This window comes from Sinocyclocheilus grahami, unplaced genomic scaffold (genome assembly GCF_001515645.1).
Source record: "Sinocyclocheilus grahami isolate Dianchi unplaced genomic scaffold, SAMN03320097.WGS_v1.1 scaffold29.1, whole genome shotgun sequence".
NCBI lineage: Eukaryota > Metazoa > Chordata > Actinopteri > Cypriniformes > Cyprinidae > Sinocyclocheilus > Sinocyclocheilus grahami.
In genome coordinates this window covers 2,873,505-2,899,407 of record NW_015505208.1, presented here as the reverse complement: position 1 = coordinate 2,899,407, position 25,903 = coordinate 2,873,505, and the positions used below count along the sequence as shown (strand labels likewise).

The following is a 25,903-nucleotide window of genomic DNA, read 5'->3' as shown; positions in this document are numbered from 1 at the left end:
ATAGAAATAACCACATTGAGAATTATTCACCAATACAAATGTGTTGACTGCTTCCGTTTTTTCCCCTATCCTTATCAACACCAGAGGCTGCTGTGTTTATGAATATGCCATAAAAAGAATGTAGTGCAGGACCCATGTGCTCCATGGCCCCTGGTTTGTGTTTGTGTGCGTGACGTCACGGAGTCAGCTGGCGAATGTTTACATCCAGCGCTGCTCGCCGTGAACGTTTATGGGAAGAAACCGAGAGATAGAAACAACAGGAGACAGTTAACCGAATGGACAGCCTCGACAGACCATAATCAGGGTGTTTCAGGGTGCCAGACGATTCAGCTCGGTCGACTGTGAAGTCGTCGGGGTGTTTCCCGTGACAAGTTTCTACCCAAAACACCTCCATCCCGATTTTTCCTGTCTTTGTCTTCATTTACGTCTACTTTTTGCAGGTAAGCGCATTATATGAGTCGTGCTCGCTGTTATCTATTATAATTCTGACGTGATAATAGAATGATAAACTATTGGTTAGTGCATTTTCACTGAGCCTAACGAGTAGTTTAGCGTGCAGAATGAACGGCAGGTCGTGATGATTAAAAATAAAGGGCTGATGTATGTTATTTCATATTGAACTGTATTTGAGTAACTACCCGGATGTTCAACAAAACACTGCACAATATGCGTTTGTTAGCGAATGGCGCAGCTGCATTTGAGCGCGTGGTGATTGGTGGAGCATTCCTCACATCCGCAGTTTCTACACAGCGTCTCTGGGGAAGCTTTAACTTTCCAACAGCGCAGCCCAGCGCCACCACCCGTCAACTGGACAAAAATGCTGTTTTGTTAGAACCAAAGCATGTGCAGTAAGCCCCCAAATTATTTGGACACTTAAATACATACGCATGTCATTGCATTAGATAGGAAAATATTAAATACAGTGGCATTTAAAGAAATACAACACTAACACACTTCCTAAGCAAAATGCTCCTCAAAAAGAAGTCTTATGAACTTGTGAACTGAGTTTTCAGACTGATTACAAAATGTATTAGGACAAATTCTGCTTGACAGTAGTTAAATGCTCAGATGTATAATTAAGCAGACATGCAATCCATCATCTTTTAGAGAAGTGGTTCTCAACAAGCGGCCCACAATCTAAAGTGTTGTCTGGGACAGCAATGCATTATATGCATTTTATTTAAAAACATAAAATTCAACTAATATGATTGTGCATAGTTAGGATAGCGAAATAAATAGGCTTACCGCAGCCTCAGTTTGGTTTGTATGTTTAATTACTGGCTGCCAAGAGCAAGGAACAACCAAAATTCAAGAGATATTTAACCAAACTTAAGAAAACATTTGGCGGCAGTAGGTATTATATTTAAAAAAATTAATTAATACTTTCAAGAAAAGATGCATTATATTGATCATAAGTGACAGAAAAAAACGTTTATATTACAGAGGATTTCTATTTGACATAAATGCTATTATTTTGACATTTCTATTCACCAAAAAGAAAAATAAATAAATAAATAAAAACACAACTAATGAAATAAAATAAAAAATAAATAGTACAGTTGTTTTCAACATTGATAATAATGAATGTTAAAAGTTATCTTAAATTGTAATAATATTTCATTTCTGTTTTACTGTATTTTTTATTTTTTTAAAAATGTAGCCTTGTTGAGCATAGACTTTTAAGAACATTAAAAAATGATTACCAACCCCACTTTTGAATAGTAGTGTAAAAAAATTAAAGAAACTTAATTTGTAAATTTTCCTATTCAGCCTATGTCAAGTTAATAATTTAGCATATTATTTGGTCTATTCATTTCATGGTAATATTAATACATTTCAGTTTTATATCTTACTCGGTCCTGGTACTGTGTTGGGGTGCCACTTTTCTGAAGCAAAATCAGTTCAGATCCACTGTTATAGCAAGAAACTAATGAAAGTGGTTGTTTATCAGTTCAACTTTTTTAAAGGCCTGAATCAACGGTATGTTTCCAGTTTTTCAGCTTTGTTTACATGCGTACTTACGTCTTTTATTTTCTTCTCTTCTGTTTTGCACCCAAAAAAGAGCTAAAATGGGAGGTGCAGTCAGTGCTGGGGAGGACAATGACGAGTTAATTGACAACCTGAAGGAGGCCCAGTACATTCGCTCAGATCTGGTTGAACATGCCTTCAGGGCCATTGATCGTGCTGACTACTATCTGGAAGAATTCCGTGACAGTGCCTACAAGGATCTGGCCTGGAGACACGGCAACATCCACCTCTCTGCGCCCTGTATCTACTCTGAGGTGATGGAGGCTTTAGACCTGCAGCCTGGCTTGTCCTTTCTTAACCTGGGCAGTGGCACAGGCTACCTCAGCACCATGGTGGGACTTACACTGGGTGAGTTCATAGAGAACATGAAGGCTTTCATTTTGCTCTGCCATCATTTACTGCCCCTATGTCGTTCCAAACCTGTATGACTTTTTCTTCTTGGAAACACAAAGCTATTTCGAAGAAAGGTAACTAAACCGTTTCTATTCTCATTGAATTCCATTGTGTTTTTTTTCATACAGTGGAAATCAATGGGAACCAAACCTGTTTGGTTACCACCATTCTTCAAAATATCTTCTTTTGTGTTCAAGAAAAGAAAAATGATACAACTTTGGAACGACATAAGGGCGAGTATATGAGGACACTTTTTTATCGCGTTTGAGTTATTAACATTGAACCCTGTTTTTTCTTTCAGTGCATTTTCTTCATATGCCATAATGTGCTCACTGAATTTTTCTGTCATATTTCCAGGAGCATTTGGTGTGAATCATGGTGTGGAATTACATGAAGATGTTATAGAATATGCTTATCAGAAGCTGGACTTCTTCATCAAGTCAAATTATAGTTTTGACAGGTGTAGTAACTTTTGGGTGTTTACTTTTATGTTAATATAAACTCATTCCCTTGTTCAAAGTGTAATGTGCAAAATGAAGTGACTGACATTGTCAATATTTTTGGTCTAGGTTTGAGTTCTGTGAGCCTTCCTTTGTGGTGGGCAACTGTCTGGAGATTGCCCCGGAAAGCAGGCAGTATGACAGGGTTTACTGTGGCGCAGGGGTCCAGAGAGAACATGAAGACTACATGAAGAAGCTGTTGAAGGTTGGGGGCGTCTTAGTACTACCTCTGGAAGAAAAGGTGAATAATTGAAAGACAAAGCAATTTTACAGTACATCTGGTTTCAGGTAATCCAGGAGAGATTGTGTGTGAAATTTATGTCTATGCATTTCTAATTTGTTCTAGCTCACTAAAATTACTCGGACAGGATATAACACATGGGAGACGAGAAAGATAATTGCTGTGTCCTTTGCACCACTTGTGCTCCCTAAACACAGAGAAAATGGTAAACTGAGAGCAGTGTCTCTACGTAAGTCACTTGCTGTATTTTAAATTGTTTAATTAAATTAGATTATTGTGGCCTTTTCTTTATTTTGGTATATTAAATTAGAAAAATACAAAATAGAAGCAATTTCACTTCTATTGGATATTTGAACAGCACTGTACACTACGGTTCAAAAGTATATAAAAAAAAAAAATTTAGCAAGGATAAAAAGTGTCAGTAAAAACATTGTTGCAAAAAATGTATTGTTATCATTCATATATGTTAGAATGCTGAAAAAATTCATAAGGTCTCAAATGTTTTCAACATGATTTCTGAAAGATCATGTCATGAGTCGTGACTCGTGTCACTGAAAACTGGAGTCGTAGCTGCTGAAAATTCGGCTTTGACATCACAGGAATGAATTACATTTTAAAATATTTTGAATAGTAATATTTTACAATATTACTGTTTTTACAGCATTTTTAATCAAATAAATGCAGCCTTTGTGAGATAAAAATATAGAAATATATATAAAAAATATAGAAATAATAATAAAAAAAATACTAGATAAAAAAATTGTGGATATTGAGTATAATGATAATAGGATTGGTGTATATGCATAAATGCAGTCAAAAACCCCCATGTTTCATGCTGTCCAGCTGCCATGTTTGAGGTGCGGAGTCTTCAGGATCTGGCCCGCATCTCCATCCGTCACATTCTAAAGAAATCCGGGTCTGGATCCTTGCCGCTACCACGGAGAACTGGATTGAAGCGAAGAAATCACCTTAAACAGAGACGAGAGCATCGTGACACCCCTCTTCTGACCAATAGTTATTTGTTCATGAGTCGCTTGATTCCCGGACCCATGGACAACAACAACAACCAGTCATCCACAGACAATGAGGATGAAGATGAAGACTGCAGAAGGGTTTGTGAACAACTAGAAGAGAATGAGAGAAGGAATGAGGGCAGTGTTTTGGTGATAGAGACTCCAGTAAACCTCTTAAGAGAGAGGATCCTTAGCCTGCCTTTGCCAGAGCCTCTCAAGATGTATCTTCTTTACTACAGAGAGAAGTAGATTTCTCCTTCCAGTGAATAGTCTATTCTAAACTACTCACATCTACCTAGCACTGTCACATCAAGAATTCTCTTTTTGCATTATCCTGATAACCTTTCTCATAGAATTTCACCACTCTTTGTTCTGCCAAGTCAGGTGGCAGAGATACTTAATTTTATCTATAAAGGAAAATTCCCAATGCTGGATCTGGATTCATGGTCTAGAATGCTAACCGTTAATCATGGAATCAAGAAACAGTCAAAACTGATTTATTAATCTACGTTTCATGTTATTTGTGCAGTGACATTTTCAAATGGACATTAGTGACTAACAGTTTGCTAAATCATAAATGCAGTGTATTCTTTTGTTTTGTGAGTTATGTAACATCTAGTTTCAGCTCATAGATTTACTATGAAAAGTGAAAATCAAAATATTCTTCTGGTGTATGGATTTGTAAAAAAAAAAAAAAAAAAATCTAATTGTGTGCTGAATTACACTTATATTGTGTGAAAATACAATGGCACGTTTAAAAATGTGATCGTCCAACATAATCAGTGTCGTACAATTTCAGGGATTTTAAGATGGAAAAACTATTTGAAATAGTCTTGGGTTTGTACTGTTTTCAGGGCCTTTGCATTTGCCTTTTGCTATATAGAAGTATAAAAGGTATAGTCTATAGTTGTGTAACAAGTTATAAAATGGTGCTCTGAATTGTGGTAATGCTCTGGTGTGCACTTTGTCCAGTGATGTAGAATGCACTAATTGAAAAAGAAAAAAAAAAGAAAAGAAAAAAAAGCTGTTTTGAATTATACATTTATATAATCCATTTCATTACTTAAAATCCTTCACTTTTAAAAAATATTATTTTCATTATGCAAATGAAAGTGTGCATGTGGCATACAATTAACAATGAAGTGCCAAATGTAGCAAAGACTAGAGGGTCCAAATTGACTTGTAAATCAATTTACAGTTTTTGGAGAACACAAACCAAAGTATTATGGATGTATTTTGAAAAACTCAGACCGTTGTCTCTGCAAACATTTAATGTAAAATTAAATAAATTCTAAACACTGATAAACATTGGGCTCACATGTGAGACAGATTAAATGATTAAATGCATAATTTAGATTTCTGAAAGTGCGAACCATACTGTATGCATTATTATGAGGGCTGAAGACAATAAATACTCCCTAAATGGGTGACATTAAAAGAAATATCTGCACATGCTGTGGAAACACATACAATGATACCAATGTATCACTGTGATGATACAATGATACCTTTTTTCCCCAAACACAACTTTGGCCCACTTTACCCTCAGTTAAAAAAGATAAAATACGCTAACTTTCAGCTTTATTAGATTTGAATACTGTGCTTAACCGCCAAGTACAGACTGGACTTCACTTTGGATAAGAAAATAAAAATGGAAACAAAAAGAAGAAAGCACTTACAAAATAACAAAAATGTATTTTCTTATTTAATGATTAAAAAAATAATCTTTGCAAGACATTACACACAAAATTCTTCTAAATCTCTCTTCACTGAGAGGAATTCAAGAGAAGAAAACAAACAGGTACGCCACCATTTTCACACTGAACTGATGACTGGTGTCAAGAAGATGAGGTAAATGTTTTGTTGGGGGAAAAAAAGGCACAATTTACAATCAACCGTGCCATGTAAATTCATGTAATAATACCAATAATAATTACAACAATATCAATATTATTGTAATCATAATAATAATAATAATATTAATAATAATAACACCATAACAGCAATAGAAAAAAATATGCAACAAAAATACAGACTGACTTTTTTTATCTTACAAGTAATCTTCCAGCCCTATTGTATTGCCTGGCCCATCAAAAAAAAAAGAAGAAGAAGAAAAAAAACTGTTCCATTTGAACAATGCAGTGTCCTGCCTCATTCTTTGTTCAAAAGAGTCCAAGACTTCCAGTGGTATCCAACCACAGGCAAAGGGCTAGAATTTTCTGGAGTGGTCAAAGCATTTGCTCTGACCAACCGGCTCAGTTTGGAGGAGCTGCAACAAACTATCTGACAACCAGACATGACACACACAGTTTTGAGGGGCCAATGCAATCGTCATGGCAGAAAGCGCCACAGCCCTGGCACATGATCATAGCCTTAAGTCGGCAGGAACACTTGAGAGCCACTTCTTCTGCAGCGCTGTCCGCGAATGCCTGAATGCTAAGTGTAGCATTCTGGCCTCCACTGTTGTTGACGCTCACACGTGGCCTTAGCTGCAGCACACCATCGGCTAAACTGCGGGAGAACCCGTTACCGTCCACCACGGATACATTAGCTGTGTAACTGAAGCTGGAGGAGGACCCTCCGTTGCCCCCACTCTGTTGTAGTTTTGGTAGCTTGCCATATAACTGGTAAGGGAGACTGGAGGCCGATGAGGAAGGGGAGGAGGAGACAGGAGAAGTGGAGGTGTCTGCTTGGCGGGCATATGGATTTTTGACTTGTTCCTTCTTGGCCATTCTAACAAGAGACATTTCCATATTTAGCAGTCCTTCCATAGCTCCACCACCTCCATGAAAATTGTCCAGAGGCTCCTTTTTGGTTATTACAATAGAAGTATTGCCCCTGTTTGGAGCAGGTGAGTTTTTGGTCAGAGCTTGTTGGCACGAAGGGCGTGAGGAGACTTCATTCTTTACTGTAGCTACAGGAGAAAGCTGTTGCTGATATGTCTGATGCTGAAGTGATTGGGGTTTGCTCGGGCGCCAGTTAATCTTAACAGTAGGAACAACCTCCGATGGACAAAGGTCGCCATGTGGAGGTGAGGGAGCATCAGGTGTGGTTCTGCACACAGACTGGGAGAGATTGTTAGGATGCTGTTGAAAGCCAGCTGGCCTCTCCGGAGTTTCACCCCTTGGAGGAAGAGGTCCAGGGTGCTCTTTAATGACAGCCGATTCATAAACTGGAGCATTCTGAGAGTTCACATCTATTGAGATTCTAGCAGAAGAGTTTGAAGGGAGGGATGTTATGACAGGTACTGCTCCGGGGGGCACTGCACCTCCGGGTTTTTGAGAAGTGAACTGAACATTTGCGGATCTTGGGCTAGCTTCCTCAAACAAGCATGCCATTCGAGATGGAGTAGAACCCGGTGGTGAAGAACCAAAGTTCCGACCAGGTCCAGGAGACACTCGGGCGGATGGGGCTTTGTGCTGGAAGTCAGATCCACCAGTTTCTATAGGTCCTCCTGACTCAGACGGGCCTCTAAAACGTGGTCCCAGGTTTCTTGGAGGTTGGCGACTGGTTGAGTTACTGGCAGGGGCACCTGGAAGTCGATTAATTTCCAGCTTGCTGACTGAGTGAGGCTGGGGTAAGACCTTCTCTAAGGGTAGGCTGCCTTGAAGAAGTTGGGTGACAAGAGGGTTGTTGGCCTCTACAGAGGAAACTGGTCGAGATGAACCTTGGACTCTTCTGCCAATGGGAGGAACTGCAGAATTCTTTAAAGCAAAATCTTCTCCAGGACCTCTGCCGAGAGGTTTGGTGTCATCCTCTGTTGAGACAAACAGCTTTACTCCATTGCCATTATCATTCAGTAGTAGATTTCTACTTTGGTCCCTCTCTGCCTGTGTCAGGTAAGCTTGCACTTGGGCTTGTGAGGGTGCAGTGGCAATCTGGTTCTGAGCATGGTTTATAGCATGGCTATGAATTGGATGCTGCTTGTGGGGATGAATGATGGGCTGGTTTGGCACACCATTAGGGAAGCGAGCCTGAATGACAGTTTGAGTATGGTTGGGGTTAGATATATGGGCTTGTATGACTGGTTGCTGGTGCTGAGGAGGATTCAACATTGAAGTGAGTCGACTTGAGGTCTGAATGACAGGTTGATTCTGCGACTTTGTATTCTGAGCTTGCATGCCGTTACTATCCATCTGGGTTCCATGCCAGTCCAGTGTTTCATCCTCTTGAGTTTCATTTTCAAAGTCAGATGCTGTCTCCGTAGAATCACTGTGATCTCCAGTGTCTTCCTCACCAGCATTACTTGGTAGACAAGGCAGAGAGGCTGATTCATATTTGTCATTAGCATCACTTCCTCCATTCCTATGCTCTTGTAGCATCTCCTCTCTCATGGAATGCTCTTCACTACTTTCTATCCATCCATTTCGGGCTCTAACAAGTGTCTCTTTGGGCATTTTCAAGTCTGAGCCATGCTGGATAACTCCAGTTGTCCCTGGGTGATGCTCACCACCATTCTTTTCACCTTCCCAGGATTGAGAAGCTGCTGCCAAGGTCCTAATGACATCCACACCCTGGGCACCAAATCTTGGCAGCGAGTCTGGTATAGAGGTGGGCACTAAAGAAATGGCATCATTAGATGCTGAGGTGCAAACAGGGGTAGTTGTTCTGCTCTCACTGGACTCTGTCTCCTCACCTCTCCCCTCTTGATGACTGAAAAAAGACTCTGGTTCACTTGGCGTAGGCACTGGGGTGTCTAAGGTCTGCTCTGAGGCGTCATCACTTGGGCAGGCAGTCACCTCTTCCACTCCACAAATCTCCTCCACCTGATCCTGGGAAGCAGGGCTGTCAGTTGCAGGTGGCGATAGCGTGAGTGTTTTCGGAGACTCTGATGGTGGTAAAGATGGGTTTGAAGACACAGAGGAAGGAGATGGTTCAGTAAGTGGGGTGGAGGTTTGAGGCCTGTCTGTTGAGTCTACACTGGACGGCTGTAGTTGTGCTCCAGACGAATGAGAGCTCGCAGGCGATTCCTGCTCCTCCAAATCAACTCTTCCTCCTCGTCTTCCTCCTCCTCCTCCTCCAGGTTCAACGGGACCTGGGTGCTCTCTCGAACGCCTCCCGCTGGAGCGATCCGGTATCCCAGTACCACCCCCCGGGCCGCTCCCCCCAGGCCCTCCCCCATCCCCAGAGGCTGCAACAGCAGCAGCGGCTTCCCGCTGGGCACGGGCTTGCTGTGCACGGGCCTTGATGTCCGCCAGGGTGCGCGCCCCTGTCCCAGACCGCCGTGACCCTTCATTGGGGGGGACGATGCGGGGACAGATTTGGTACGTTGGCGGCCCCTTGACCCAGGGCGGTTTGATCCGGGAGAGCTGTATCTAGTGGAATGGGCAGAAAAGAAACACTCATATGAGTTGTGGTTTACATAAATACTGTTACAACGAGGTGTACAAGAAATAACGTGTCCAACATACCCGGATTGGCGGGACCTTGGGCTCCTCTGTTGTAGGTTGTGGCTTTTCTGAGTGCACACAGTCAACTGTGTTACGAAAGGACTGACGCTCGTCCAGCCGCGCCCTTTTCTCGGGAAAGCTGGTGAAGGCCTGGGACTCATCTGGCCTTCTCTTCTGCTCCTTGAGCTGAATTGCTGGACTTGCTGTGGCAGGACTAGCAGCGGGGCTGCTCTCTCGGCTGCTTGTGCCAGTGCCCGCTGTACCAGTGGTAATGACCGATGCCCCATCATCCAGCGGGTCGGTGGCAACAGCAGCAGTGGAAGAGGAAGAGGAAGAAGAGGAATCTGAGCTTGCAGCAAAAGTCTGTCTTTCTGAGGCAGAGGAGGGAGAAGAAGAGGGCGATGATGATGATGATGATGTTGAAGAGGAGGATGAGGAAGGAGAGGAAGTGGATGCAACAGCTGGTTCAGGTACTTCAGGCAACAGGCGTGTGGAGGCTTCTGGTTCATCGCAGGTTGAGCTTGTAGAAGCTGGAGGAGGTGTGGGTACAGGAGCTGGAGAGGAAACTGCCTCTTCAGAAAGGTTTTCTTCTGGAGCTTCCAGTCCGAGGTCTGTTTGAAGGACCACCTCTCCCTGAACTGCTGTCGCTTCTGGGACTGGTGATGCAACTGATGGTTCAACATCTGGAGTTGCAGTGCTTTCTGTTGTCTCTGCTGAAGGTACAGCTACTGTTGTAGTTTTGCAAAGTGTTCGCCGAGCTCTGCGTCTGAGGTCAGCCCGTGAACGCCGTCTGATACGGCCTTCCCTCCGTCTTCTTCCAACACTTCGCCTCTTGGGTGTAGCCACTGTAGCAGAATCAGAGTCAAGAACTGCACTGGCAACATCTCCAGCATCACTCATTGTGAGCTTTAATGCCTCTTCTCTCGTCAACCCAGACCTAAAGAAATAAATGGGAAAAAATTCATTTAAATCCACAGCATAATTCTAGGAATTAAGCTGTTTAAGAATTTTTTTAAAAGGCTATCGAACCTTTGGCCATGGTACTCCTCAAAGAATTTCTCCTTCCATGCTTCTACTTTCTTCTCCTTTTCCATCTCTTGCCTGAAGCGAACCTGCATCTCATGTGTGAACTCACCTTCAAGAGAGTAAAAACATTCCCACTTTATCCACCATTATAGTGAACTACCTATAGTCCGTCTACTAACCTGTCTTGGTCAGTTTCTGTCATTTCTTTACATATATTACAGAACAATACTAAAGAGACTTACCCTCAGCTAGACGCTCTTTCCAGCTCTGGGATGCATGAGTGAAGAATTCATTATTGAGGGCCGAACTGCTTAGCCGAGCAAGGCCATCAGGGCCAACCTACACATTAAAAGAATTGAAAAATTCGGTGAGAAAGAAAAAAGAAAAAAAAAAAAAAAGTACAAATATAACTAACAAGTGAAAATTAAAAAGCCTTTAACCTGTCTGTCCACCTCTGGTAAAAGCTGGAGTAGTTGCTGCTGGGAGTAAGGAGGAAAAGCAGCAAATGTGCGTGTGTTGATGAGAGCACGAATGTTGGTGTTGACTAGGATGGAGCCTGGAGTCTCAAAATCCACCTCCACTCCCCCTCGATTCCTTTTCATGGGACCTGCAACAAATAGTCTTACATTGAGTGTACATAAGATCATTGCTTAATGAAACCTTGCACGGCAGGGACATAATTATGTAATATCTTTAGAGCAGACTACATTCACAAAACTGCGAGTGTACGATAATATGAATTCAAAGCGCTAGTAAATCTAAATAATCAGAGGGTGTTATGGCAGAACTAATAAAGCAATAATAATAGTTTAATTCCACCTGAGCTATTGATCAATCCACACAGATTTTACTTTATCAATTGAACATTACATCAGCCAGTGCTGCAATTAATAAACCAAAGCATAATGCACACTACAAAACATATCTTCAATGAAAATAGACATGTAGACATGACAGTCTCTCACTAAGCTGGTCTTAGCTAGATCTGACAGAATAAAACAATGTACACTGACACTGAAAAAGAAAAAAAAACCTGACGAAGACAAACCATGGTTGGTACTCTGCAATAGACTAAAGTTTTGACCAGTGTTTGAGGTCAAAACACATTTTTTACACACTTTGAGAAACCAGCATGACAAGATACACAATTACACATAGCAACCTATGTTCTCCATTTAATAGGATCAAGGCAAAAAATATACATACACCTTTGTTTGCATGCAACCATCCACTGCAAATAATAAATGATAAAACTAATTGAATAATTGGTTATTTGTTTATTTTCCCTACTCCATCCAAATGCCTTTAATTTCTAGTTAGAAATAAGTTTTATGTTTGTTATAACTTGTTAGCTATTCACCCCCTCTGTGTACCTGGAAAGGAGTTATTGAATTACTGATGTGCTATAGAAAGTGGTAAGCAAGTGGCTTAGGGGTAGTAATTAATACATGGGGTCCTTGGTTTTCATCTTCTGTACCTGAACGAAGACCACGTATGCTCTTGAAGTGCTGGGTGCGTTTCCAGCCCAGCTCGGAGCGGGTACGAAGAGTGGGGCCTGGACCCCCCCTAGAGCCTTCCCTGCGCCTCCCCGCTGCTCCTGAGGGTAAAGGTGGGGGGAGGATGGAGGCTGGTGAGACTCTCTGAGAACGAGTGAGTGTGGGTAGGGCAGCTGAGGCATGAAGGCTAGTGGCACTAAAGAGGCCAAAGTGACAGGCAAAGATTTGGCATGTGCGTGAAACACGAAAAGTCAAAGGGACGGATATCCCAAGGCACAGAGAAAAAGAGGAAGAGGGGTGAATGGATATCTCTAAGGCTCAAATGCAAAGCAGATACCCAAGGGGAACAGAGCAGGGCTGACAGGACAAACCAGAAACACTGCTTTTACACTGAGGGGTATTAACGTTCAAGTGACAAACACGTCAATGGATTCAAGAAAAGATGCTGCTTTTAGTGCAAAGTTAACCAAGAAATAGAGGCGGCGGCTGTCAACAGGAGGGAACTGTGGGAAAACTGCCCTTGAGGAGACTGCACTATAAATGATTAGAGAGTGTCAGTGCGTAAAATTACAAACACTGTCAGGCCACTCAGATAAAGAGCATCCAGTCAGAGGGAGCAGGTATACAAAACCACTGTAGAGTGGGGGGAAAACAGAAAGAAGGGGGAGAAAAAAAGTGAACGAGAAAAAGAGCTATTGTAACCTGATGGGACGTGTTCACCGTTGACCTTGAGAGGAGTGAGCACTACACGGGGCATCATCACAGCTTTCTTCCTCTGTCTCCCTGACTGTAAGAGAGATGGGAGAAATAATCATGAGCACATACACACAGGTCCTCCACAGACATGGAAAATAACAGCATGCTCGGAGGAGAATTTAAACGGAAATGCATATGCCTGGTAAAAGTTGAGAATGTTAGGATTTTACCAATAAAATATTAAGATTAATGCAGGTATGAAGAATACAAAAGGAAAGGACAAGGTGTAAGTGTCCTGGAGATGACAGTTTTCAGCTCATTCTCTATGGGAGCGGAGTAGCTGGCAGGGGATTGCGAGACTGACAAGCAGTGCAAGCGTCTAAGTTCAACATTAAGCAAATGAGAGGGGAAAAGCATGAAGGCAGCTTTAAGTTTCAAAATCTGCTGATTGGTGCCAGTTTCTTGTGGATTCAGTGCTTAAATAAAATATTTTACTGCATTTACTGTAAATGATCAACCAAGCAAATTATCTGTTTAGAACCTGACGATTTATTCAAATCAAGAAATCCCCGGCCTGAAATTGAAGCGACAGCGCAAAAAGCAAAAGGTCTTAGTCATGACTAAATGTTGTCAGCGTTATCTGTGGGGTTTTCTTGATTTGACTCATAATGTCAACTTTCGGCACTTCACTAATGACTCATTTTCACATAGTGACGCCATGCATTCAACTGCCTTCTGGCATAACTGGTGATCTGAGGAGGAGTTGAGTGCTGTGCATAAGAATGACGGTGAAATGGAAATCCATTCTTGGACGGTCCTGCATGTAAAAATTAGTTATGAAGGTGATGGTTCAGTGCAAAGGTGAAGTTAGCCACTGCTGGTACCTGTGAGGAGCGACTGAGTCTTGTCTGTGGTTCTGTGGAGCAAGAGGCACTGGAGGAAGTCTCATCCACAGAAGCTGGAACAAAGAGGAAACAAGCAGAACATCCATCAACAATATTACTGCAGCAAATCACATTTTAATCCTGTTCTTGTGTTAAAGGGGTCATATGATGCTGCTAAAAAGAACATTATTTTGTGTATTTGGTATAATGAAATGTGTTTATGCGGTTTAAAGTAAAAAAAAAAAAACCACATTATTTTCCACATAGTGTACATTATTGTTTCTCCTCTATGCCCTGCCTTCGCATTTGTGATCGGAGAAATGACAAACAACAAGTGCTACTCCACTGCCCAATACTCGCGTTTGAATCATCAGTGGCAAACCCTTTAAATGAAAACGGACTTACGCGAGTCAGAACTGCCGGCATTGTAGTCTAACGTTACTCTCCCAGGATCAGTAAACAGTCCTCCATAAAATGTACTGCACACATCTGGATATTTGGGTTAAACTGTTCTGGAACAGTGTTGTAAATACAACTTAACCACTGATTTGTAGTCGTGTCCTCTTTTGGAAGACCAAACAAAGTAGTTTCGCTTTCACAACGAAAAACACAGCGGCCTAGCGTGAGGCGAAGCCCCGGCTTACCGTGCGCTGAGGCCAGGCTCGAGTGAGCTGAGGCCGGGCTAGCGTGAGCCGAAGCCCCGGCTTAGTAGATATGTGGGGGCGTGTTAGAACGAGCCGTTTTAGGTAGGTGTGGCTGACTCTGAACTTTTATAAAAAATATCTCTTTGGATTTGAGACTTTAGTTTTTGCAACTTTACAGATCTTCTTTATGCACCAAGAGCTTGTAACACTCCAAAGAGAAAGGAACAATTGAAATCGCATCATTAGACCCCTTTAAATTTGATACACAGAGAGAAAAGGGGAAAAAATGCTGACAAATGATAATTTCTTCACTTTAAAATGTTTGTAAAATATTCTTGTTTCTCATTTCAGCTGCTCATTAAAAAGATTAAATATACACCTTTACAACTATCTACAGCACATTACAATGTAAATACCATAAGTAAACATCGTCATAATTAAGCAATAGTGTAGGAGGAGCAGTAATTCATTGTCATTTCTCACGTGTTATTTACTAACACATGGGCATAGGTGAACATTTATGTTTTCTTTGTTATGTATTGTAGGTTGATGGTTGGGTACTGGGGAGTAGAGAGAAAGGCAACCTTCTGTTGGCCGCGTGTTGCATTTACATTGCATTTGCCCTCATATGCTTCACCACAATAAAATGCACCAAAAAAAAATATTGCTTTTGATTGCAAGGATGAGTGTAAAGGAGTTCCCCCACTATCTAGCCTCTCGGTGGCTACTTGGTGTTGCTAATGATAAGTAATCACTTGTCATAAACATAAGCTATTCATTAATTATAAACTGGCTCTGAACCCGTGAGCCAGTAAAACATGCAAAGATCATATTTATTTACTAAAATCACAGCCTTTTAAAATTTAGTCATCACATTAGGCTGTATTGCAATTCCTGTCCATCTATCCTCAAATTTAACACCTTTTCAAAAAGATCATTAAAAGTTATACCATTCAAGATATACGATTTTGATCAAACTAATTTTAAAACATTTTAAGAACCTGCAGGAACCCGATAGAATAGCAGCTATTTCCTGACTGATCAGATTCTGAAGAGACCATATTTATCATAGTATACATTTTTCCCTCACATACCATTTATAATTAATAATGATAGGTAGTATGTAATTTATACTTTGCAATAGGTGGTAAATATGCATGTATTTCATTCCATATACTTTCTAAACCAGAGGAAAAAAGCACCCAATTCAGGGGTAGAAAACACATGCAAGTATTTAATACTTGTAATTGCCTTATAATGCGTATGACATCTAGTAATCTTTTGCATTTTTAGTCATGGTGAATATATTTTTAAAAGAAAAGAAAAGAATAGATACTGCTGATGTCTAGAAACATCAGCCTTTGAAATACCATCCTTCCACATATATCAAGAACAAAATGAATCAGATTTTCACACAAATTCAGAAAATAGAGCAAATGTGAAATTTCATTGTCATTTCCAGGCATAATTGTGCACTTATTCTCCTTCACGCAACACACAAATTCATGTTCTAAACCACTCTCATCTAGGTCACTGCTGGATGTGTCATGTGCCGCAGTATCCATGGCAACACACACATCCAAAGCAAAAAAGAAATCAATGTATCTCAGGCACTACACGCTTCTTAAGCTCAGGGTATTTAATGCTCATCACCATTTGGAATCAAAGCTTTTCTTAAAATGAAAAGATGGGGCCTCTACTTTTCAGTTCTTTTATACGCTTCTTTAATTTATAAGCCTGTTCTACTTACTGGAAAAGAGGCTGAATGAATCAATTCTGGGGAAAAAAAATGAAAAGAATGAATAGTCCACACACCATCATTTTCACCACTAGCAGCAGCCGTCTCTGTGGAGTCACAACTCTCCTGCTCTGCTCCTTCAACTGTTGATGTGGTGGATGCTGTTGGAGTGCCAGTCCCATCTCCAGACTCATTTGCAGTCGGGCTCTTTGTCCACTGAAGTGCATTTTTCTGTAGGCATCAGTGGGTACATGCAGACACAAGATATGTAGCTCTTTCTATGCGAGTTTTGGCATCATAATCCAGTTGCAAAACCAGAGTGAAATGTGTAAAGCACTGAAAGGAAGCTAGAGGGATTTATAGACTACCTTTAGGGTAAACAAACTCATCCTTCCAGGAAGCTTGAAGAAAATACTGTTCTTCACTCTGTCTCCTCTGACCTGAGAGTGAAGCATGGTGACCAGGCAGGCTAGTGGTGCTGTGCCACTGAGGAAGGATGGAAAGTAGGGAAGAAATGTCTAAGTGCTGCTCAAGAAAGTAAGATTAAATTCTTTTAGATTTAAAAATACAATATAGATGATTAAATTCATCGTACCTTCTATTTTGGGGTGAAAAAGGTTTGAGGAAAAGAGAGAAGCACAAAACAGAATTTCATAAAGATACTCAAACCCAGTCAAGAGGCAGCAAAAATGTACTCAAGCATAAAAAATTATTCTCAAACAGAAACACAGTATATTAATATTAATGAATAGTTTATACTAGACCTCATTTCTTTGAGCCCCTTTGTTTGGATGACATGCAGAATCTGTTTGGGTGTCATTGGGGCATCAGAAAAATTCTCCAGAACCTGCAAGAGGTCAAACAAATCACATCAAATCAACAACTATCCAAATTAGTGTACAGTCAAATCACTTTTAACTAATTCATATTAGGGATAGGAACACTACATGTTTTCAAATTTGCCTGGTTGGTGGGTTGCATGAACAATTAGTTGTTTAAAAAGCAATTGTAATGGCATTAGAGACTCAAAATCCATTCAATCCATCCAATTGCATGTCCAAACTGTATCTATATTTATAAACATAGCTGTGGCATTTAAAGAGAATTAATAATAAAAAATAAACAATCTGTGAGGGTTTTACTTTGAAAACTGCTTAACAGTTAAAGCACAGCACACTCTCAGTTTGCCATTTACAGTGCCACAGCAATTCATACTTATTTTAAGACCATGTCAGTTTCAACAGAAACACTCAGCTTTCTTCCGTTATATCCATATTACACAGGTTCTGCACAATGTACAAAGCATAACATCGACCTGCAGCCGTCAAACACAGCTGAGTAGTTCCAGGCATATATGACAGGCTTTTAGCCTGTATGACTATCAAAATAATAGTAAACGAATTGTGGAATGGGAGACGGATTATAAAAATATCAAACATTTCTCTCTAAATTTATACAGAGCAAATAATTTTCTCCTAGTCCTGGTGCACAAGAGCATTTAACCTTCTGCCTGTATGGTGGTTAAAACGGGAAGCACTGCTCCCGCTGTGCTCAGCTAAGTCTAGAACCAAGGACACTGGAACAGGAAATGGAACAGCACAAGCTACAAAAGAAACGTGCACTAAATGATAAAATATCAGGTGCACTTCCTGCAAGGAAGCAGGCATGAAAAACGTCAAGCTGTGAGAACTTCAACCAAACTACTAGGCCAATGACAAGTTTCAAGTGTACAAAATGGGATTGGAGCGGCACATTTAATCATTGCTTCTGGAGAGTCATGCATTGTGCCATGCCAGCCTGGTCTTTATTCCTCTCACCCCAGCCATTTCATGGTATCATAGGGAATAAAAAAATGGAGTGATATTATACACCATCATAATTAAGAGAACAGACAACATTGCTAACATTTCTGCATTTAAATATATATATGAGCCTGGACCACAAAACCAGTCTTAAGTGTCAATTTTTCAAATAAATAAGCTTTCCATTGATGTATGGTTTGTTAGGATAGGACAATATTTGGCCGAGATACAACTATTTGAAAATCTGGTATCGGAGTGTGCAAAAAATCAAATTGAGAAAATCGCCTTTAAAGTTGTCCAACTGAAGTTCTTAGCAATGCATATTACTAATAAAAAATTAACGTTTCAATATATTTACAGTAGGAAATTCACAAAATATCTTAATGGAACATGATCTTTACTTAATATCCTAAAGATTTTTGGCATAAAAGAAAAAAAACTATAATTTTGACCCATACAATGTATTTTTGGCTATTGCTACAAATATACCCCAGTGACTTAAGACTGGTTTTGTGGTCCAGGGTCACATATGGGGTTTGGTATTCTTAAAAAAACACTCCACTATTTTTGAAAATAGGCTCATTTTCCAACTCCCCTAGAGTTAAAGAGTTCAGTTTTACCGTTTTCGAACCATTCAGCCAATCTTCGGGTCTGGCGGTAGTACTTTTAGCGGCAGCTTAGCATAGATCATTGAATCGGATTAGACCATTAGCATCTCGCTCAAAAATGACCAAAGAGTTTCAATATTTTTCCTATTTAAACTTGACTCTTCTGTAGTTATATCATGTACTAAGAACGATGGAAAATGAAAAGTTGCGATTTTCTAGGCCGATACAGCTAGGAAATATACTCTTATTCCGGCGTAATAATCAAGGAACTTTGCTGCCATACCATGGGCGCAGCAGGCGCAATATTACGCAGCGCCTGAAAATAGTCCCCAGCACGCTCCCTGTGCAAGCAGGTGGTCACATTGGTTATGTTGGCGGAAGTTAAGGCCGTTTCACACTGAGCGCGATGCGAAAAAGCGAGGTGAATCATCGACAAACGTTGCTTTCACACCGAGCACTAAACGATTGATCGCCTTCTGCTAATTCAAGCCTGCACGCTAGGTGGTGCCGACCAGCAACGCATTTTTACTCATATGTATCTCATATATGGATTTAACATCATCCACTGCTCAATATACAGCATTAAATATAGCTAAATAAAGTTTGGTTCTACGCCAGAAACACAAACCATCTATAATGCTTACAAGAAAACATCTTAAAATATAAATAAGTACAATTAGCATTAAACCACATTTGAAAATGTATGTGATGAATGTTTTTGCTTAAAACCCACTATAAACCATCATCGAGTGCTTGTAATAACTTCCGATTGAAAATATATTGTCATAATCATATGTCTATTTGCTTTCATATTTCATGTGTAGAAAAATGTTTCACTTTTTTTTTTTTTTTTTAGAAGATCTAGAGCAGTGGTTCCCAAACCTGTCCTGGAGGACCCCCTGCCCAGCACCTTTTGTATGTCTCCCTTATCTAACACATCTGATTCCACTCATCAGCTCGTTAGTAGAGACTGCAAGAACTAAATTGGGTGTGTCTGATTAGGCAGACATACAAAATGTGCTGGGTAGGGGGTCCTCCAGGACAGGTTTGGGAACCACTGATCTAGAGAGTTAACGCGCTCTGACTCATAACACTCGCGCAAGTGGAAGAAAACGGACACTCCAGATCACATAATACAATGGAGAATTTAGAAATTATATCAAGAACATGTGAGAATAAATCTGTTCTCAGATACCAAAGACAACAAGAACTCAGCATCCACTCTCTTCTCTCTACCGGCATACTCTTTTTCGATGTTTGTTTACACTGCTTTTCAAAACAGCGCCACCACTCTCACCCTTTTGTGCAACAGAAACGTCATCTAAGCTCAAATCTGATAGAACGGCCCGTTTCATCGTGGAGCGATGGGGACACACAGGACGAAAAAAAACCTAGCTTTTTCACACAGCGAATAAACGCGCCTAGTGTGAATAGCCCCATAGAGATATTGTTTTGATTCAAAAGTGTCATCGCGCCGAATTTTCGCTTTCAGTGTGAAAAGCCCTTTAGTCTATTTTCAGGCACTGTGTAATATCATTGCGCCTGCTGCACCCATGGTACGGCAGCAAAGTTCCTTGATTATTACGCCGGAATGAGAGTATAGTTCCTAGCCATATCGGCCTAGGCTAGAAAATCACAACTTTTCATTTTCCGTCGGTCTTAGTACACGATGTAACTACAGAAGAGTCAAGTTTTAAATAGGAAAAATATCGAAACTCTTTGGTCATTTTTGAGCAAAAAGCTAATGGTCTAATTAGATTCAATGATCTATGCTAAGCTGCAGCTAAAAGTGCTACCGCCAGACCCGGAGATCGGCTGAATGGATTCGAAAACGGTAAAACTAAACTGTTCAACTCTAGGGGAGTTGGAAAATGAGCCTACTTTCAAAAATAGTGGAGTGTTCCTTTAAAGCCATGATAAAATTGAAGTTGCATCTTCATTGCTTCCATATTTGGGATGTGCATCTGAGTGAAACCAATTATCCAAAGAGAAAAAAATATAGGGCGGGACTTCACTTGTTGATTGGATGCAGGTAGATCTAAATGCGAACTTGCAGTTTAAGAAAGGAGTGAGGTGTATGCAGACGAAATAAGAGAAATCCAACATAAGTCAACAGAGAGAGGTTCACAATAAATCAATAACATGCATTTAGAAAATAGAATTTCAATTTTATTCCAACTCTGAAAATGTATTCAAGGGATAAAAGGGACCCAAAAATAAAACATCTGTCATAATTTAATCACCGTCATGTTGTTCCAAACCTGTACGTAGGCCAGGGCGATAAAACAGTATCGATATTTATCAACGGTACACCTTCTTCGATATCGATAGAAAAATTGTTCGCTATAGGCACGTGCTATGAGTGACGCAGACAGCACACACAAACACGAACACATGCTGAAATGAGTGCTGTGCCTGCCTGTGATGAGGAGATTGTGAATAAAGAATAAATATTAGTCAAATTTAAAAAACATTTGCATTTGAATGTTAGGTGTGCATCTGGGAGCATCATCAGTGGCGCGAGATGCGGTGATGATGTAAGTGATGTTGTTGCATTTGAATGTTTTATAAGTCTAGCCCACGAGATGCACAGCTGCTGCATTATTCATTCAAAATATTAGACAAATATAGAAGCTCAACGCGGAGAAGATCTTGATTAGGTTAAAACCGAAACCAAGCCATTCACACAGAACGCATAGCCTATTCAGCGCATTTTTTAGATGGACAAATATGACTGCTGCACTCGCGTCTCACAGAAGAGATGTATAGAAAGCCATGCAAAGTTAAATCGGTTTAAACTTTTAGAAAATATGTCAGGAATTTGTGGAAGTTTATTCCTTTTCACTGCGTCTCATATGTTTTTAAATGCAATCTGTGTGAATGGCGCTTCGGCTCTTTGGATTAAGCAATGCATAAATACATGATGCTGTTTTGTTCATAATTGTTCATGCAATTTATTAAATTATATTTGATTTCTGAGTTAATTTAGACGTAATGCAAGTTTTTATAGAGTTACTTCCTTGCGTTGACAATTTAAATGCGCTGAATTATTTTGCTCATTGCGCCCTTGTGAGGCCTCGGGAGACAATTAGACCTATACAATAAAGACCCATTTAATCTGCATATAAAACATTAGAAATTAGATGTTTGATTGTTAAAACAAAAAATATTTGTTGTTTGTCTCAAATTGTGTCAATTATAAATACAGTGGTTAAATTAAAAAAAAAATTCTATTGCTTTGTTTTAAAAAAGGTTATAAAAAATTTCAATAATTATCGATACCGAACGATAGGAAACATTAAATCGTTGATATATTTTTTAGCTATATTGCCCAGTCCTACCTGTACGAGTTTCTTTCTTCTGTTAAACAGGTTATTTTGAATAATGCGGGTAACCAAACCGTTGTTAATCCCCATTGACTTCAATAGTATAGAAAATATACATCCAAAGTTCTGATCAGCAAAATAAATTCATTCAGGTTTGGAACAACTTAAGGGTGAGTAAATTACAATTTTCATTATTGGGTGAATGATTCCTTTAAGCAGTAGGCAAATATTTTCTGAGAACTATCGAAGACTAACAATATTAGGTAAAAAAAAAAAAAAAAACTGAACCAAGTGTAAAATCATCTTTTTAAAAGACCTTACATAGAACAATTCATCATCATATGGATTTCAGGAATACATATACAACAGACTGGGCAAGGGGTTAAATTTACAAACAAAACTCGTGCTGGATAAAAAAAAAAAAAAAAAAAAGCTTTGATCCTCATTTAAGTCTGTGACATTTTCCTTGTTCCCACAAACATCCAAACCATTTGTAGAGGACACAAGAAGTCTTTAATGACAGACAAGGATCCCACAATGGGTATTTTCAGCATTTTACTCCGCTCGCTAAAAGAAGCCCTGCAAACAAAGGGTCAAACAGGCAGAGCAGCTAATACGCTAGGCTACCAGCAAGGGTTCTTTCATTCAAATGAAACACAAACACTAGAAATGTAACGCTTATGTTGACAGGACCGTGGATTAAGAGCCACGTAAACACAAATGTAAAAACCGGGTTATGTAACATCACATACTGCCTACAGATACACAAACAGCAGCGGCGGCGCCTGCATGTGTCCAACCCGACAACAGCTCGAGCCCAGCGCGACACAGCTTTGTTCGCGGCTCCCGTACAACACCCCTAACCCCACTCACAGGGATTAAACGCTACAATTGAGTTAAAACGATTAATATATTACCATGCGAGCTGCCTCGGCCCACGTGCGCTCCTTCTTTCTCTTCTGTTTGTCCTTCATTTCCTCAGCGTTGTCGCGCGGGTGTGGATTTCTGCAGCGGATATGAAACGTGTACGTGATATACGGCAAGCCCGCTAGCGTGCTAGGCTAATTGCAATACCAAACGGGTCTTTGATAATACCCTTTCGCCCCAAGTACTAGCGTAGTCGCTCTGTTCAAACACGCACGCGTTTCCGTAGAACGGCCTGCCAAAAAAGCTGTCGGTTGTTGCAGCAGCTGCGTTCCAGAGAGTTTTTTTTTGTAGCGTCTCGCTGGTTAAACGGAGGTAAACAGAGACAGGGCGAAGAACAGGCGAGCCCCAGCAGCCTTTGGCATACTGCAGGAAATCCTCGGTTTGGAATGCACGACGAGGAGAACACAACAATGAGGTCAGAGGTCAAACACACTGCAGGAATGCAACACAAAAACAATTCTCCCCATCCCCCTCTTCTTCAGTCGCTCCTACAGCCGCGGCTCATCTGACGCATCTGACGGGATGAGGCCACGCCCATTGTTATGTGCGGCGTGATCAAATGTGATTCATATTAGGCAGCACGACACATACATAAAATACTAGAATGATTATTATTATTATTATTATTGTGCTTTGTAAAGTTTATTTTTAATTTTTACTACACAAAACAATCGCACACGTATCAAAGCATTATTTAAGCAAAAGAAAACACTGCAAGTAAATATTCCTACATGCAAATGAAAATACAATACGTCATGGTTCCGTAGACGAAATTGATATGAACCAGTTTTAAAAATAGTTGAATAAGCATTGTAATTAAATAGTAGCTGTATTGACGTGTTTTACATACTTCCTTTTATGGAGTTTTGACATAGAACCATCTTTTGGGTGGGACTTAAAAACCGTGTATCTCTTAACCAGTCATGTAAAATGTTCACATTAAGTCCACTCTTTTATTTATAGTTGTCATATCATAAATAGATGTATTACCAGAAGTATTCAATGAGTTACCAAACAAAGTCCCTCTTAAGGACTTTTATAAATTTCTAGTCTTTGACTAGGGTGCACCTTCATATACGACCTGTTTTTATACAGTCTACTCTATGTATACGACCCTAGGACTTTTATTTTGAAAAGACTGAAGGTGAATCACCGGAAAACGTAACTAAACGCAATAGAATATAGTTCGTTTTAAGGATTGAATTAGAAAATGTTATCTCGGAGTTATCTAATTTTTATTGATTGTAATATAATGAATATATAAAATAATACCACAAAGATCATGTTCATGTTATAGGTTGTGGTAATAATTTTGAGACACTGCGGGGCGTTTGATAAGCGCCATCTTTGTTCGGGGCAAAGATGCCGAAAAGTTGTTCTGCATACTATTGCACAAATAGGTACAATAACAAAAATCCCGAAATCACGTTTCACAGGTAGGTAATGATGGACAGCTTACTGTCAAAATGATTAAACACATCCTAAATTCATCTTTATTCCTTGTCAGGTTCCCTTTCAGTAAACCATCGGTTCTGAAACAATGGTTAGAGAACATTGGACGTGACGACTTTCAGCCAAGGAAGCACATGGTTATCTGTTCACTTCATTTCACACCCGATTGTTTCAGTGGTTTGGGCAACCGTAAAAATCTATTGTGGAACGCAGTGCCAACTCTCTTTACAGTCCCATCTCAGGATACAAAGGTAAACAAGGTCACAAGATAAATTTAATACAAAATGTGTTTTTCATCTTTGTCTCCTTGTCATCTTTGTGCCGTCAGCAAAATAATTGTAAGAAGAGAGCTTTAAAATCTGCTGCTGATAAATGGGATGACACTGCACCTGACAGGACGCCTCCTTTCACTGAGGATACTCAAACTGAGGAGATGATGCATGATAATGCTCAACACTCTCACAGCAATGAAGAGGCTTACTGTCAAACCACAAAGGTGAATCTTTTATCTTACAGCCTACTCTTATATTCATGTGTATATATAATAATATTTATGAATTAAATGCTTCCCCCCCCTCCCCAGGATTTAGCTGCCACAGACCACACCTATTCTCTTCTGGACCCATGCACGACTAAAGCCTGTTTGTTTAATGTTTTAGATGCTAACAGCTGGCTACAGAAAAGGTTGCAGACCAAATGCAAATTGATAAAAAGAATGAAACTCAAACTGCAAGATGCTCAAAGAGAACTTCTGACTTTGCGTCGAAAGCTCAGATATAGATATACATATCACCAAAGATATTTACAGCTCCCAATGGGGAAGTGGCTTCAAGACGTTGTCAAGCAGTAATGAAGACCTCGGGTTGCACAAACATCGTTGAACTTTAAAGAAGCCTGACCCTTTTGGTCATGGAAAATGTGTTCAACAAATATATTTCTTGAAAAGCAGCAAAAGTGACAATATTTTTCTTTAATTGGACAGATATGTCCAATTAAAACTTAAATTTACTCTGCTTTGGTTTTGACTTGTGTGAAAGATTTTCTGCCCAAAGGATTGTTAGGAGAACATTTATAGAATAAATGGTAACATTTTACAGTAAGGTCCCTTTCATTAATCTTTGTTAACATTAGTTAATAAAAAATATAAAAGTTAATTGCTAGTACATGCTAGCTCGGGTCCATCAAATATTACCAGATAAAACTTCTGATTTTAATAACGTATTAGTGAATGTTGAAATGAACATGAACTAGTTAACTACGGTTAAACAGAACCTTATTGTAAAGTGTTATTGATTGAATTCTATCAAATGTCACCCTGCTGAAAACATTTGAGGAAACATTATGTAAGTTTGCTCTATTTTTTAAATAAAAATCATGTACACCATTCAAACACAATATACTATTTCCATTGTTCCTTGAAGATTTATTTAAAAAATGACAGTCTATACTTGCTGCAAGTGGTAGGCCATTAGGTAAAGTATAACAAACACCTTTGAACTCCTCCAGCCATAGATGGTCTTTTTTAACATCATTTAAATGGCAAGTGTGCAGAATGGACACATCTCATAAATTATACAACTCAAAAAGGAAACAGGAAAATACATTCCATACAGCCAGTCTTTCAAATAAAAGATTAGTCATTTATCAAGACAAATAATTTTTCTTGCATAAAGATCCCAAATACCAAAAAGGCAAAAAAAAAATTTAAATAAACCAAAGACTGTAATGGGGGTGGGTCA

The 25,903-nt window shown here is 39.8% G+C and overlaps 3 protein-coding genes across 6 annotated transcripts; 2 read left to right on the top strand and 1 right to left on the bottom strand.

The window, feature by feature from the left end:
• The first annotated feature begins 119 nt into the window (after positions 1-119).
• On the top strand, positions 120-5,698 carry pcmtd2a (protein-L-isoaspartate (D-aspartate) O-methyltransferase domain containing 2a). Its single transcript, XM_016257278.1, has 6 exons — positions 120-440; positions 2,063-2,376; positions 2,779-2,881; positions 2,991-3,162; positions 3,268-3,391; positions 4,006-5,698. The coding sequence occupies exons 2-6, from the start codon at positions 2,070-2,072 to the stop codon at positions 4,422-4,424; spliced, it is 1,125 nt and encodes a 374-aa protein (XP_016112764.1). The 5' UTR covers positions 120-440; positions 2,063-2,069; the 3' UTR covers positions 4,425-5,698.
• Positions 5,699-5,775: 77 nt separating this feature from the next.
• Positions 5,776-23,379, bottom strand: asxl1 (ASXL transcriptional regulator 1). Of its 3 annotated transcripts, none has more exons than XM_016257260.1 (13): positions 22,703-23,379; positions 16,814-16,896; positions 16,645-16,647; positions 16,418-16,535; positions 16,127-16,280; positions 13,668-13,741; positions 12,790-12,874; positions 12,069-12,188; positions 11,032-11,198; positions 10,834-10,930; positions 10,595-10,700; positions 9,587-10,502; positions 5,776-9,484 (listed from the first exon to the last, which is right to left on the bottom strand). In XM_016257260.1, the coding sequence occupies exons 1-13, from the start codon at positions 22,757-22,759 to the stop codon at positions 6,455-6,457; spliced, it is 5,010 nt and encodes a 1,669-aa protein (XP_016112746.1). In that variant the 5' UTR covers positions 22,760-23,379; the 3' UTR covers positions 5,776-6,454. The 3 variants fall into 3 exon arrangements, with proteins under 3 accessions (XP_016112746.1, XP_016112741.1, XP_016112754.1); XM_016257255.1 differs by having other exon boundaries at positions 5,776-9,490; positions 22,703-23,378; XM_016257268.1 differs by lacking the exon at positions 12,069-12,188 and having other exon boundaries at positions 5,776-9,490; positions 22,703-23,378.
• Positions 23,380-23,861: 482 nt separating this feature from the next.
• On the top strand, positions 23,862-25,884 carry thap3 (THAP domain containing, apoptosis associated protein 3). Of its 2 annotated transcripts, none has more exons than XM_016257242.1 (4): positions 23,862-24,148; positions 24,220-24,415; positions 24,493-24,660; positions 24,748-25,884. In XM_016257242.1, exons 1-4 carry the CDS (start codon positions 24,075-24,077, stop codon positions 25,012-25,014), a joined length of 705 nt encoding a protein of 234 aa, XP_016112728.1. In that variant the 5' UTR covers positions 23,862-24,074; the 3' UTR covers positions 25,015-25,884. The 2 variants fall into 2 exon arrangements, with proteins under 2 accessions (XP_016112728.1, XP_016112732.1); XM_016257246.1 differs by having other exon boundaries at positions 24,824-24,891.
• Positions 25,885-25,903: the final 19 nt, after the last annotated feature.